We start from the raw sequence: 13,177 nt of genomic DNA, 5'->3' as shown, positions 1-13,177 counted from the left end.
GTGGGTAACATTTTTTAATTGCATACCATGTTTACGTTTAAGACAACTAACGTTGCTCACCGTGACAACTATCTGCATTCACTGCAGCCTCTAACCGTGCTAGAGGTAACGTTTCAAGGAATTTCGCCGTACCTTTCGAACGGTGGCCTACGGAACATTCAGCTATCGTGAGCTGACTTATAAGTTCATGGCGCCCTCCATCGGTAATGCTGGAATTCAATATGGTGTTGGCCCACCCTTATTCTTGATGACAGCTTCCACTCTCGCAGGCATACGTTCAATTAGGTGCTGAAAGGTTTCTTGGGGCATGGCAGCCAATTCTTCACGGAGTGCTGCACTGAGGAGAGATATCGATGTTGTTCGGTGAGGCCTGGTACGAAGTCGGCTTCCCAAAACACCCCAGAGGTGTTCTATAGGATTCAAGTCATGACTCTGTGCAGGCCAGTCCATTACAGAGATGTTATTGTCGTGTAGCCACTCCGCCGCAGGCTGAGCGTTAAGAACAGGTGATTGGTCCTGTTGAAAGATGCAATCACCATCCCCGAATAGCTCTTCGACAGTGGGAAGCAATAATTTGCTTAAAATATCAATGCAGACCTGTGTTGTGATAGTGCCACGCTAAACAACAAGGGGTGCAAGCCCCCTCATGAAAAACACGACCCCACCGTAAGACCACCGACTTCGAATTCTACTGTTGGCACTACACACACTTGCAGATGACGTTCAGCTGGCATTCGCCATACCGACTCCCCGCCATCGGATCGCCACGTTGTGTACCGTGATTCGTCACTCCACACAACGTTTCTCCACTGTTCAATCGTCCAATGTTCACGCTCCGTACACCAAGCGAGGCGTCGTCTGCCATTTACCAGAATGTGTGGCTTATGAGCAGCTGCTCGACCATGAGATCCAAGTTTACTCACCTCCCGCCTAACTGTCATAGTACTTGCAATGGATCCTAATGCAGTTTGGAATTCCTTTGTGATAGTCTGGATAGATGTCAGCCTATTACAAATTACGACCCTCTTCAATTGTCGGCAGTCTCTATCATTCAGCAGACGAGGTGGGCTTGTATGCTTTTGTGCTGTACGTATGTTTTCACGTTTTGACTTCACTATCACTTCGGAAACAGTGGGCCTAGGGATGTTCGGGAGTGTGGAAATCTCCCGTACGGATGTATGACACAAGTGACACCCTATCACCTGACCACGTTCGATGTATGTGAGTTCCGCGGAGCGCCCCATTCTGCTCTCACAATGTCTAATGGATACTGAGGTCGCTGATATGGAGTAACTGGCAGTAGGTGGCAGCATAGTGGACCTAATTGGAAAAAGTATGTATTTGGGCGTGTCCGGACACATAGTGTAGCATGCCAAGGAAACGAAACTGCATGTAAGTGAAGACATGATTAAGAGGGAGAGAGGCATACTTCCATTTATCCAGTGTGCCATCCAGAATGAGAGTACCATCCAGAAAATGACACGAAAACATTCGCCAAACCATAACCCTCCGTCGTCCAGTCTGGACTGTTCAGACCATCCTTGCAGGGCGTTTGCTTCAGTCTGATGGGGCGCAAAACGTAATTAATCTGAAAAGTTCACCTGTCGCCACTTTACGGACTTTCACTTGCGCTATTGGCGTGCAAATTGCAGCCTTCGTCTCCCCTGAACGGTAGTCAGCTTGGTTACATGGGCCAGGCACCTGATGCTCTGGCCCATACGCAGCAACGTTCACTAAACGGTCGGGTAGTCAGTTGCTCACCTGTTACACGTTTATTGCCCCGGACACAATTCTGCAGCCGTCGTTAATCCCTGTCATATATGGTGCAACGCAGTAGCATTGGCGCCACTTTTGGATAGTGCCGTTTTGTCATTCATGGTGCCGCCCGCTGTGGCCGAGCGGTTCTAGGCGCATTGATGTGTGTGATGTCCTTAGGTTAGTTAGATTTAAGTAGTTCTAAGTTCTAGTGGACTGATGACCTCAGGTGTTAAGTCCCATAGTGCTCAGAGCCATTTTTTGTCATGCATGGTACACTCTGAATACAGCGGCCCACAAATAGTTGACGAACATAGCTGTCCTGAAATCCTTCCTCAATTGCCCTGAAAGCTAATTATAATGCGAGTTTGATATTCAGATAAATTGCTCTCTTTCCACATTACGACAAAGTCTGCAATGTCTTGTGTGTCCCCTGACAATCTGTGATAGTGGTACCCTGTGCAACCTGTGAATGGACGTTGCACACTGCACATTGATATCAACATAGACTGTGATCACGTTAATTTGAGTGGACTGTGTGGTAACTTCCGACCTTATGTCGTGTCCTGACATAAATGGGAGCGGGAGAAAAGGGGTTGTCAGTCTGCGCTCCCGAGCGGTACAGAGCAGAAGGCAAGAGGACAATTCACAGTGAAGGCATTTGATTGTTTTCTTCTATCTGAGCCAATACTGGTGCAGGCATTTACTGGAAATGTAGTTTGTTAGACATGATAGGGAACTCGTTGTGGAAACTCTTGGACAAAGGGTTTTGAAACAGTTGTTTATTCCAGACAGGACTAACACACTGGAGGCTAGTTCTAGGGTTAGAAAAAGCATGAATAACAATTTACAACAGAAGCCAGTGCACAAGTCCTAGAATAGATGCTAACCACAGTAGCAAACTCAAGCAGCATCTCAAGGCAACAACTTAGCGGCAAAACAAAGCATACTGAATGTGACACTGTTCACTGAGGCACTCCAAGTGAGAGAGCAGACTTACCCGGAGCAAGACGGAACGCGTGGGGGCACTGTTTTTCGCACTTAGAGCCAACCAGCTAATCCCACAAGTCTCTTGCAAGTGTCTTCCAATCACGGTTTAGTTAGGTCCTCCCTACTGCTCCTAAGGCGGGGATGTTAATGCAGTTGCACTACCTAAGTCCGTATTTGGTATCAAAATTGTTCAGCTGAAAGGTAAACGTAATTGCTTTGCAAAATGAGGCTTGCAACATTGTTGTTATACGTCATTTAGCCCCGCCCCTCGGTTTCCCCGGAGCAGGGACTGTTAGGCCAACAGTTTTTTGGCGTTTTCGCTGTCTTTCTAACCCTTGTGAGCCTTTTGACGCTGCTGTTCTCAGGGTTGGTATCAAGCTCTCTTTACCGCTAGTAAGTGCTACGGTGGCAACCTACCACAGCATGTAGACGACATATGAAGTTACATGTTAATTCCTTGAAGAGTAACTAGCGCCCTGGGACTGCTTCTGGGAGCGTCTGCATTTTCGCAAAGCACTTCCCTTACGGTCTACTTCATGTAATAATATCTTTCCTAGTTTCTCTGCCCTCAGCATCGTCTCTGCTTTCGCGCCTTGGAGTGCCTGTCCTCTATTCTCACAGCTTCAAGATAACACCTCAGTAGCTAGGAATAATCAATATATTACACTTATCGGTATTGTGCCAGTACACCATTTTGGAAGATTCAGTGTTCGATAGAGACTGAAATGTAGATAGAAACTAAAGAAATGGGATACATTTTGGGCAAAAGAAGTGTTCAAACTGTTAAGGAAATATTGGTACTGGTTACCTAAGAACTGCAGTTATTCACTTATGGCGTCTGTCTGATACAGCAAGAATATCAGGGTGTCGTAATTTACATGTAAAGTAGAAATATTACGAACTGTTGCTTCACACAGGTGTCTCTGTGCGTCATATAATTACTGAGAGCGCTGTGTGAGATCAAAGGGGTGATCAGTAACGCTGTGTTCCAGAATCACCCGCAATGGAATCCGTTACCAAGGTTGAGGAAACTGCAGCTGTCGACCTAGACCCCTTACTGGACGCTGGGGAGGGCCCCATGGTGACTCTCGTGGCAGGAGAGACGCTGCTGATGGCGCGCAGGGCCGTCCTGGCAGCGAGGAGCCCCGTCTTCAGCGCAATGTTCAGCCACGACACGCTGGAGTCCAGCAGCAATGAGGTCACCATAACAGACGTGGAGGGTCCGGTGCTAAGAGAGCTACTGGCCTACTGCCACACACTGAGGACTCCACATCCGTCCAGCATGACTCCCCAAGTTCTGGCAGCAGCAGACAAATACGATTTGTCGGGATTGAAGACAGAGTGTGAGCAGCAGCTGGCTTCTCTGCTGACTGTAGAGTCAGCGGCTGCCACAGCAGTGCTCGCTGTCAGGCACACATGCCCCAGCCTCACGAAAGCCGCCGTCGCCTTCATAAAGGCCAACTTCCAGGTGCTGGCCACTCAGGGTTGGGCCGATGCTGTGCACAACCAGCCCAAGGATGTGGTCGAAGTGTGTTGGCTACTCGGGCAGCCACCGACAAAAATCAGGTAAGCACAAGCATAAGAGCAAGATGCTAATCTGTGTTTTCCAGCGCTAGGTGTGTTGTGTGCGTGTTGTGTGCGTGTTGTGTGTGTGTGTGTGTGTGTGTTTTGTGTGTGTGTGTGTTTTGTGTGTGTGTGTGTTTTGTGTGTGTGTGTGTTTTGTGTGTGTGTGTGTGTTTTGTGTGTGTGTGTGTGTGTGTGTGTGTGTTTTGTGTGTGTGTGTTTTGTGTGTGTGTGTGTGTTTTGTGTGGTTTTGTGTGTGTGTGTGTGTGTTTTGTGTGTGTGTGTTTTGTGTGTGTGTGTTTTGTGTGTGTGTGTTTTGTGTGTGTTTTTGTAATCCTACAATGTTTACCATTGAATTAAGTAGATGTGTTTGCGCTGGGAAATATACCTTCAGTGAAGACTACAAAATTTATCTGGTGATAGCTCACAAACCTTTTGTTGTCTTTTCGTGACTGGTACAACAGATCTACAAACTGAAATGTTTGTTACGAGATAAATAAGCTAACAAAATCTTTGGAAGAGCCAAATATTTTATAACTTCAAGAACTGCTTTGATCTCTAAGCAATTCATCAATACTTGCAGTCGCTAGTTCATTTAAACGATATGTGTATGTGGGTTTTGGCATTATGCCTGTTCTGAGAAAAAAAGTTATGTTTACTGTGTTCTGAGCAGGAGACGTTCTTGTTGTGAGTACACAGGTGTGCTACCCAGCAGGGAAACGCACAGTAACCTCTGGAGACTGTACACGAGCAGGCGAGTGTTTGGGATTTTTTGTGCCTGATGTATAGCTCATCACAACCCTCTCGCCGAAAATTGCATCTAGTAGTTTGGCGTCACAGTTGCTACTGATGAGATACTTCTGACTGGTGTTAAGCTGGATAACGAGAAGTCGAAAATGAAGAGTATGTCGCTCCTCACTAGCACCAGGAACATAACAGTATGCCGCAGTATGAGACAATGAGAGCAGCAATGTATCTACAGCTTGTCATGCCCTGATGTAAATGGTGACATGTCGCAAATTCAGACTTCTTCCCTTCACTCAGTTCCACGTCTCACAGTACACATTCAACAGCCAGGTGGACACCTTTGAGCAGGCAGGTGAAACTCTGCATCTGTGAGCAGCGTTGCTTCTGCCAGCCCCAGCATCAACAAACATCTCATGGGAAGCCAACAAATGTGGGAAGCCATGAGTTGGTGATAGCACTTTCTACTTACGATCACGATGCACTTTTCAATGTATTCAAAATATCATACATCCTGCCTCAGTGCGCCTACCACTGTGCAGGATAGTCTTACAACTTTGCCTGTTGCATTATTTGTTTCTATTTTCTTACTGTATCCCATCAGTTTTCGTAGTTAAATTATTTTGTTAACCCTGATCGGTACAGGGGGAATTTTACATCAAGCTCCAAAGAGTCATGTTACATACAGCAGATATCTAGTAGGCAAGGTACTGTAAGCACATACGCTCATATGCTCTGTGTTCACCCACAACACCCTCATGACATCACAGCAACACCGAAGCTTTGAGCAGCGTCCACACAATACTGGGTCTTCTTACCACATTTCTCTGTTAGGGAGTGACCTAGTAATGGTGCTGTAGTAGATACTCATTTCTGTAACAGTGATGCTGTGTACAGAAGCAGATGACAAACCTCGGCACCCCTGTCTTGCATGAAGTTTTCTATGGTGCTAGTAATAACCTTCCAGTGAATGCCACTAACTTAGCCCAGACAGGTTGCTCATGTTATATTGTAGGAATGTGACTCCGCCTGGGTCTCGACTTTTTCACCGTTTCAAAGGGTAATGGACAAGAGATAGGGTTCAATGTCCGTTCCACTTCCTCCCTTACATCTTGAAGAGTTTGGGTTCTTTGCTCTCCATGCAATCAAAGTGCCTCCTGAACTTCCTCTCTCACTATCTGACGAAGAACACTTGTGAATCACAGACATCGATTCGACGTTTGGAAGCCGTTCAAACTTCTTGCGTGTAATTCTTTTTGATGCATTGTCTCGATATACTGTCACCATTTTATGAAGTCGTCAGCTGTCGGAACCTCCTTCAGGAGTAGGGCTTGATACATGTCCTCAGCAATACCCTTCATGAGATGTGCAACCTTATATTCCTCCTTCAGTCTAACATCCGCTATTTTACACTGCTCCAAGACGTCTTGAAGGTAAGATGCTGTAGTTTCTCTTGGATGCTGTGCCCTGAACTTAAGCTTATCTTCAGCCTTGCACGTCTGTCGTTGTTTTGCCGAAATACTTGCGCAGTTCCGTCCGCAATACTTCCCAGCTTGTGAACTTCTCCACGTTGTTCTCATACCATTGCTTGGCAGTGCCCTCCAAGTAGAAAAATACGTTAGCCAAACACACGGTGCCATCCCATTTGTTAAAATAGGCTATACGCTCATATACCCTCTGCCACTTGTTTGGATCTTGGCCATCGTCACCAGAGAACCCGGAAGGATGTCTCATGGGGTGGCACACAGTTGCTGTCATCCTAACGTCCTCGTCTTCTTCTGTCTCCGATAGACTGCGATGTGTTGAATATGGCTCGAACTGAGGTTTCTCACCACGTAAACGGCGGCTCTGTCGTGGCCTGATTGGAGCCTCTGTCGTCGATAACGTGCGCTATCGTAAGTTCCAATACCCAACGTCTCCACCAGAATGTCACTTAGACGAAGGTGTTATTAAATTAATGACGAACACTAACTTCACTTAACGAATGTTTATTCAGCACTTGCACATAAAAGGGCGTGCAGCGAACTGCCTCCAGCCAGAACACAAACAGTAATACACAGCTACAGAACATTCCAGTACAATGATTCATGACATTTGTGGATACTTGTAGAATGTACTCGCACCGAATATAGAAATTAAAATTCTACAGTCCAGGTGAGTTTTGAACATACGACCCTTCATGCAACAGTTTAGTGTCATATCCACTACATCACGGTGCTAGTTTGAATGGAATCCTCAGTGTAAGAGTCCTTATCGCATCCCAGACCGAGTCTAATTCGAAGGCATTTTCGCCAACATGGTCTCTGGGGTCTCTTAAGGGTGGGGAACCGACCCAGTCCACAGAAGGTCCCAGTTTTCTTTGTGAAGTTTGTTTTTTTACCGTCTTGAATTGTAAATCACTCTGAAGGCCTTAGTAGTAAATCAGTAATTAATCAGATTATAATCGCTAGTTCTCTGTCGTGAGGTGACTTCCCAATGAACATACCTAAAAGCTGAGACACTCGTAAGTGTAACGTCTACATTGGAGATTTCTCACGCCCTGTTCTGGTAAGTAGGTGTATTTCCTGGATGATTGTGCACATACACTGATGACTCAAAACATTATGTCCGCAGCCCACTATTAGGTTGAATGCCTCCTGATGCTGTAGCGGGCATGTGGCGAAGTAAGAGAAGAATTTCAGCGGAACAGAGATGATAGGGAAGCCATTATAGCGAAGATTCGGGCCCCAAATGCGCAAATCCACTGATACAAGCCTTTTTGACAAAGGGCCCATTGTTGTGGCACTGCGGCTGCAAACGGGAATCTCTGAGAAGGCGAAGGTGGTCGCCTGTTCGCCTACTTCTGTCGTGAGCACCTATGGAAAGTGGTCGAAGGATGGTGAAACGAGGAGTAGGCTGTATGGTTTTGGACGACTTGGTATCTTCAAGAAACGTAGAGGTTGGAGGATCCCTCCTGTGTAACTCTAGACAGGTAGCGATCTGTGGTAGGTCTGACGACACAGTGCTGGTGCAGGCACAAGTGTTTCGGAGCACATCGTTCAAAGGCCATCGTCGAACATGGATCTCCACGTCACATGACCCCTACATATTCCTGTGTTCACCAAACGACATAGTCAGTTAAGATTGCAGATGGCACAGCATCACAGAGTATTCACCGCGGACCAATAGAAACATATGGCCTGTCGAATAAATCGCATTTCTTGTTACAACAGGTCGATGGTTGGGTCCTTACTCTGACATCCAGACACGAAACGTGCACTGAACCACAGATGCCTTGTGTTAAGAAGTAGATTGAGTTGGGCTTCCACTAGATTTGTGATGGTAATAAAATGCATCATGATGGCTGTGAAATACTTGAACATTACGGACCACCTGCATCGCTTCATGCTTGAAGTCTCACCCTCAGGTAATGACATCTTCCAGCAGGATAACCGTCTGTGTTGCAAAGTCAGAATCGTGCTACAGTGAAATAACACTGTCTTGTCCAGATAATGTGCCTGTCATGTATCCATTGGAACACACATCGGGAGCCAGCTGTGTGCCAGTAGACAGCTGTCTCTTGCTTTGCAGGAATTGCTTCACCTGGGCGTAGACATCTGGTGCCACATACGAGGGTAATCCCAAAAGTAAGGTCTCCTAATTTTTATATGTACATAGACCTGTTTATATGTACAGTGGTTTATATCAGTCTACAGCTCAAACATTGAGCTATTTTTCGATATAATCACCATTTCTACCGATGCATTTTTGTAGACGCTGTGGCAGTTTTTGTATGCCCCGCCACCGTGCTGTTCAGAAAGTTATGAATCTCTTCTCTCACCTCGTCATCGGAGCTGAATCGCTTTCCGGCCAAATGTTCTTTTAACCTAGGGAACAGATGATAGTCACTGGGCGCCAAGTGAGGACTATAGGGTGGGTGGGTGATTGTTCCACTGAAACTGTTGCAAGAGGGCAACGATTTGTCGAGCGATGTGTGGGCGAGCGTTGTCATGGAGAATGAGTTCGCCGGTTCTCAATTGCCCGTATGAGTTTCTTAAAAGTCTCACAGTGCCTGTCAGCGTTAATTGTAGTCCGAGTGACCATAAAGTCGACCAACAATACCCCTTTCCGATCCCAAAAAACGGTTGTCATGACTTTACCGGCAGACAGCGTTTGCTTGAACTTCCGCGGCTTTGGCGAAGAAGAATGCCGCCACTGGCGTTATTGTTGCTTGGTCTCAGGTGTAAAGTGGTATGCCCACGTTTCGTCACTTTGAGTCCATATAGTTGTCCTGTTCGGCTGCAAGGCGGTGAAGAAATGCGCGGAAGGCATCGACTCGTTGCCACATGTGGTCCTCAGTCAGCATGCGTCGCACCCATCTTGCGCACACCTTCCTGTAGTTCAATTTTTCCGTTAAAATTCGGTGAGCGGTGCTTCGGGAAACCTCAGGAACCAACATGCAGAGATGATCCAGTGTGATCCGCCGATCTTCACGCACGCTTTGCTCAACCTTCAACACGGTCTCCTCAGAAATTGATGGTCTCCCGCTCCTCTGTTCGTGAATTTCGGACTGACCAGCTGCAAACACTCTACACCTCTTACGAACATTTATGACATCCATACACAACTCACCGTACACTTCCGTCAATTGGCAATGGATTTCAATCGGTGCAGTGCCCTTTGCGTTCAAAAACCGTATAATTGCGCGCAATTCCCACTTGGCGGTAACATCAAACGGGAGCTCTATTCTCAACGGCTGCCAAGCCAAGACTGAGCCCCTCAGAGCGACGTGTGCATGTTTACACATAGCGCGTGAAGCACCCTTCATAACAGTGTGACCAACTGCCACACGAACATAGTTCTGCATTTATAAAAAAAAATAGAGACCTTACCTTTGGGATTACCCTCGTACTTCAATGACTTGTAGAAGCCATGGCAATCAGAATCTCTGTTGTACTGTCTTTGAAAAGTCGAACAACACGCTGTTAAACTTGTGGTCATAATGTTTTGGCTCATCGGTGTAAAACTGCAGCTCGAGAACAGCCTCTGTAATTCATGGCCCCTATCACATAGTGTTGCACTGCGACACGACACAGATTTAGCATCTGCTTGAAGAACAGTTACAATTAGCTTGACATAACGTGTCTGAAATGTGTGCGTTAGCTTTTCAATGTGTGTAAATATTTCATTACTGAAAGTACATGGTGAGAGTAAATACACTGGTATCTGCGTTAATATCTTGCACTATTACGGCATGATCTTCATACAACTGACGGAGTTTCGTGACTTCTGATCACCTGTTGGGAACTACTACAGCTGCCATTGAGGATCTCCTCTTCGTCATGGTTTACGCTGTTTAGGCGTGTTGGAGATTCTTCCTTGGTGCAGAGAGCGCTTCCTGCACTCATTGAATTTCTGTTCTTCCGTAGGCTTCTGTAATTGGTGTAGCAGCGTCAGGATGCTCTTTGTGTTAAATTGTGGTGATCGTAACGACTGATTGCTGGGTTGTGAGTGAGTATGAAAGAAACAACACAGACATGACTTTCTATGATCAAATGCCATGCGTTGATATGTGATAAGATTTGTGTAATTTTTTTTTTTTTTTTTTTTTGGGGCGGGGGGGGGGGGGGGGGGGGGGGGATTTGAGGTCCACCAGTTACGCAAAACACCGTTTATCTCAGTACCCAAACATGTTTCGGCACCACTGTGCCATCATCAGTGGGTTTTCGTCTTTATTTATTCTTTAAATTTGGTGAGCATGAATTTTAAGGACCACTTTTCTGTTAATTATTACAGGTAGCTTGTTACGATGCGGAGAATGGAAGTACTTGCCACACGAAAACATGACAAGCTACCTGTAATAATTAACACAAGTGGTCAAGAAAATTCATGCTCACCAAATTTAAAGAATAAATAAAAACGAAAACCCACTGATGATGGCACAGTAGTGCCAAAACGTGTTTGGGTACAGAGAAAAACGGTTGTTTTGCGTAACTGGCGGATCTCAAATCCCAAAAATTTTAACTGCAAACACGGCCAATACAAGGAGCTGCAAATCAAAAGATGGATATCTGTTTGTAAATCAGATTCCTCTTTTTTGCATGCGTTTTGGCTGAGTGCGTTACGCTTGCCTGTGCAAGATGGAAGAGTCGTGGTTTTTGACTGAATTCGGGGAAAGTGAAGATAACGAAATCTCACTTGGGTGGCACACACGCACTAGATGCCTTAAGATGTGTGAAGAGTAACCAGCTTCTCTATTCCAGAGAAACTTAACGTATCACTATAGCTATCATACAAACGTTGAGGGTCTATTTGTGTTTTATACTTCTACAAAGATATAGGATTAATCACTTTGGGTGGCAGCGTCCAGCGTTTGTTTTCAGTTGACAGAAAGAGATGGCATTTCAGCAGAGCTGTCTGTCTGAATGGCGACGTCAAACAGCTGTCTTTTTGCTAAGCACGTGCAAGGCCTTTTTAAATTTACAGCCAGTAGTTCTTCTCTTAATAGCTTAGATGGCGATATACGCTTCCTAGATTTGAGTCCAGTATTTTCTGTATCTGCTAGTTCATTCGTGGACGGAGTACTAAGTTAGTGTAATTCTAAGTAGTCTGTCCTCTGTCAGTATTGTCAATAGCATTTGTTAAGTAAGACAAATCCTATTGTTCAGTGTGCGTTTTCCCCTGCTTTTTGCAGGGTAGGCAGACACCCAGACTTCCTTCACTGTCTTTTTCCCACAGGTCCCACATATTATCTTAGCCGAAATACAGAACATACACACGTCCATAACCAAAGGACTTCAGACGTGTAATTATCATAAAGTAATGGTCAACAGATACTGCAGGAGACTTCCGTTGTTCAACCAATCTCTTTCTCATAAGAGTAGACACTTATGCCACGTAATGTAACGTGGCTTTTCCTCTGACGCGTTTCATAAATGAAAGGGAAAAATCATTAACATTTTCTCTACCCATTTCTCTATCAAAAATTAGCTCGTATACATCTGTAATTGGGCATGCTAGTAGGAATTTCGTAAAGGGTGACCGACGGGCTATTTTTCTACAGTGGCTCACAGTTGACCTGAGTTTTTAAATTCTCATGTTCGACTAATGTTTTGCAGTCCTGTATATGGACCACATACCCTGTTCAGACGTTCTTAGTAGAACGAATGCTGTCTCTTATTAGTTTCTCATTTTGTGGATCTGCAACTTTAGAGGCGGCTTCCCTGATTATCTTGGTGGTTTTCCTCATTTTTAGTTTTAATAAATACCACCATACGAGGTGTATGAGAAAAGCAACGAGACGACTTCTTTTGGCTACCAAAGCTTTTATTTTTGTCAAAAGTATTGTGCCCTTCAAAGTAATTCCCTCCGGCAGTTATTCACCAGCGGAGTCGTTGTTTCCAGTCTTGTTAGCAGCGCAGATAGGCTTCAAATGCTAAGACATTTTACATGTCGGTCACATTTATTTGAATGTTCGTCAGAGTCCCGAAATGAGTGCTTTTAAGATATTTTTCAATTTATGGGAAAGAAAAGTCAGGACATTTCAGATCCGGTGGATATGGGGGCTGTGGAACAAAAGCAGTGCCTTCAAGTGGCTGTGTGACATGGGGCGTTTTCATGGTGCATCATCCACTTGTCTGCTACGTCTAGTCTCACTTAATTCACACCTTTCCTGATACTTTGATGGATGTATTTACAAACTCTTAGCTGACAATCTGTCCTATAGGAACAAATTCTTCATGCATGACACCTCTACTATCAAAAAAGCAAATAGCCATAAAAACACTGGTAACAACATAGCCTGATAAAATTTTTCACCCACAGCCTGAAGGACTAATATAGAAAACAAACTAAGACTGAAATAAAAGAAATCCCAAAGCAAAACCCCAGAAGGGCTGATTTTTTAAAAAAAAAAGCAACAACCATTAACGCCTGAAGGGTTTTTTTAAAAAAAATATCACTGCCGCAACGAATACCACCTGAACGGCTGATTTTTTTTTTTTTTTTTTTTAAAAATCAAGTAACAACGGATAACTCCTGAAGGGTTGATTGTAAGAAATACCAACCTGAAGGACCAATTAAGAAATGCAATTAAAACAATTAACTAGTATTTGAAAAGTTAGTTTTGAAAAGTCAGTTTTGAAAC

General features: G+C 44.9%; 1 protein-coding gene across 2 annotated transcripts in view; it reads left to right on the top strand.

Annotated features, from left to right (window-relative positions):
• Positions 1-13,177, top strand: part of LOC124621902 (potassium channel KOR2-like) — a 40,819-nt gene that overhangs the window by 10,438 nt on the left and 17,204 nt on the right. For both annotated transcript variants that reach the window (XM_047147410.1, XM_047147401.1), the window contains exon 2: positions 3,738-4,311. In XM_047147410.1, coding sequence (XP_047003366.1) covers positions 3,749-4,311 — 563 coding nt within the window. In that variant the 5' untranslated portion in view covers positions 3,738-3,748. The remainder of the gene's footprint in view (positions 1-3,737; positions 4,312-13,177) is intronic.

Source organism: Schistocerca americana, chromosome 1 (assembly GCF_021461395.2).
Source record: "Schistocerca americana isolate TAMUIC-IGC-003095 chromosome 1, iqSchAmer2.1, whole genome shotgun sequence".
Taxonomy (NCBI): domain Eukaryota; kingdom Metazoa; phylum Arthropoda; class Insecta; order Orthoptera; family Acrididae; genus Schistocerca; species Schistocerca americana.
This window is presented reverse-complemented; position numbering and strand designations above follow the sequence as displayed.